The 2,692-nt window shown below is 31.1% G+C and overlaps 1 protein-coding gene across 2 annotated transcripts in view; it reads right to left on the reverse strand.

Moving 5' to 3' along the window:
• Positions 1-308: 308 nt before the first annotated feature.
• Positions 309-2,692, reverse strand: part of LOC118736831 (tyrosine-protein kinase Fer-like) — a gene marked incomplete at its 3' end in the record, with an annotated part of 12,604 nt that continues 10,220 nt past the window's right edge. For both annotated transcript variants that reach the window (XM_036466888.1, XM_036466887.1), the window contains 1 exon segment: positions 309-496. In XM_036466888.1, the coding sequence (XP_036322781.1) occupies positions 309-496 (188 nt within the window).

Below are 2,692 nucleotides of genomic sequence, written 5' to 3' on the forward strand. Positions count from 1 at the left end.
TTGTTCTTTGGTACCGATACTATGAAGTACTCAGTATCGATACTTTCAGAAATCGTCGATCCTATTGAGAATCGAGTTCTGAGTATGTTTGATATCGATGCTGCCCAACACCAAAGAAATCCTCTAAATATTTTTTTTACATCAAAATAGAAAGAAAAAACAATGGTATTTTTTCCCACATAGAAGGTGACAACATTAAAATTCAGACTTAAATGTTTTTTGGACCACCCTAATGTGCATACATTTATTGTTTTCCAATAAAAATTTTCATAAATAAATGCTAATAAAAATTATTCCTTTCAACTTACATGATTGAGGCGCGCTGCGATCTTGGCATGCTCCTCCTGATAAGCTTTGCGTGCTTTACGTTTATCCTGTGATAAATGTGTCAGCTTTTCGCAGACGACTTCGAGTAGTTCTGCATTGCTTTTGAATTGTTTTGCTTGATGATCCAATTCATCCATGTAGGAGCGCCAGGCTTTCGTTATGAGGCTACCTATAATAGGAAATTAAATTCACTTTTATATATTTTTAACACAAGCGAGGTGGGATAGTATAAAAAAAAAACAAAAAAAGTTAACTTATAGATAAAAAAAAATATGTAGTTTTCAAAATGAATATTGAAACAATTATTTTTTACTTGCGAACATCCCACATACTTTTCTTTAATGTAGAGGGCTGCATGAATGCATTCAAAACGGCTTATGAATTATTCATATACAAAGAGAATGAATGATTTTGGCTTCAAATTTTTTTGAATTTGAGTGAATAGCTGTTCTGATATTTGTGTCAACATTACAATATTCAAACAAAGTGAAAATAAATTGAATTGAAATAAATGAAAATTTTTTGTATGAATATCGAAAAATATTTTTTTTATGCACATATGTACAAACATACATATGTGTATATGTATGTATTGCTGCGCTTCTATAACATACGAAAAAACTTGTTTGTAAAAAAAAACTTTTACCGAAATGAGTTTGAATGATTTGGAGGTTTTCCATTCATTCATTTACATTCTTCCATTTGAAGGTAGAAAATATAAAACAAAATGTATATTCATAACATACAAAATTCCAAACCCTGAGTGTTTTGTATGTGAAGTAAAATATTAAAATCTACTGTACTCTGTTTGGCTAGAAATTTGAATGAATTCATGCAGCCCTCTAGCTCGTAGCAGTTATAAAGTACGAGCTAAGATAAGTAAACAATTTTTTGCAATAAAATGGATGGCCGGCAACTAGCTACACGAATAGAGTAGCACCCCTTTTTTTGGATTGCGGTCCTAAACCACCTGCGGCCGGGTAATTGTATGTGCGGAGTCAACTTAACCTTGAGATTAAGTAGGCTCTGAACAAGAAACCCGTATTAAACCCTAGTAAGGTGGAACTCGTCCTGGTCTGTTCACATGAAGTTGTACATGAATACGCCGCGCTCATTTGGGGGAATTCACCCGGGGCTTTCCGGCAAAGTCATGGAAGCATATCTCGAAGAAAAGATGACATCAGTGGGTCCATACTCTCGCGTGGGGACAATTTGTAGGAGATGGGGCTCCTATCAGAAAATGGTACCCTGCCTTCATGAAAACATAGTGAAGCACATAATGTTGGGAGCATATTAAACTATTGGCGTTCACGAGATGGGACTAAATATCACACCGAAACGTCACTACTGTTGCCGCTGCTTATAGAACAGTGAGGTGGGATCCACTCAAACTTTCTCTTACAGGGCAATTATGGCTAAAATAGTGAAAAGTCTTTTCGTAAGACAATTGCTTTCTTAACTCAATGTAAAATATTATTTTTTTAATTTTATTAAATTTTTAAGATTATTTTCTTTTAACATATTTTTTTTAGTTAAATTTTCTTTCAATCTCTTAAATTTTATTGTGTAAAAAGTGTTCTTTTAAGTCATTTACTTATAGGAAATTTACTTTATTTGTTTTTTCTTTAATTTAGTTTTTATCCTTTTGTTAATTTTTTTTCTTTTAAAATTAGGTTTATTTTTCACTTTTTTTAATAAAAATAGTTTTAAGCTAATTTAAGTACTAAGCATTCATTCTTTTGTGATTAAACTTTTTTCTGATTCTAATTTAATTTAATTTTATTTATTAATTTTTATTGTTTTATAAACAAATATATATGTACACATATATGTATGTTTTTTTTTTGTCTTTCGAAAGACTGTAGTGAGCTGAAAGACAGTTGCCAGAATCGCCATGTTAAGCTGCAAAGATTTTGTAAGGCTACGAAAAAAAATATACTGACGTACAAAATAAGTTGTTCCTTACAAAAATGTATAATTTTATCTTAGTATTAACTGTTATGAAGTTATAATAACGACCACAATTATTTGATCTGTTAATTTCGATTTTTTAGTTGTAGCTCAAATTTTTATGTAAGACATTGAACAACCGGACCCAAAAGTGTCATTCTTCTTGAGCCCTCTTAACCTCTCCTAATGTAGCCTACCCAATAATTTTACCAAACAAGCCTAGACTCAATCAAATCACTATCCGTCCACATATACATACATATGTATATTATAGACACGTTGACTTCTTCTATTTCTTGTATGTAATTATTATTTTTACTTACTACTGGTTAATTTATTACGAAGTCTAATTAACATTTTTTTTTTTGCACTCAAGTACAGTAAGGCCATTATCTTATTTGCTTCTATTATTTTC

Source organism: Rhagoletis pomonella, unplaced genomic scaffold, assembly GCF_013731165.1.
Source record: "Rhagoletis pomonella isolate Grant_MI unplaced genomic scaffold, Rhpom_1.0 Rhpom_scaffold_00004, whole genome shotgun sequence".
Classification (NCBI taxonomy): domain Eukaryota; kingdom Metazoa; phylum Arthropoda; class Insecta; order Diptera; family Tephritidae; genus Rhagoletis; species Rhagoletis pomonella.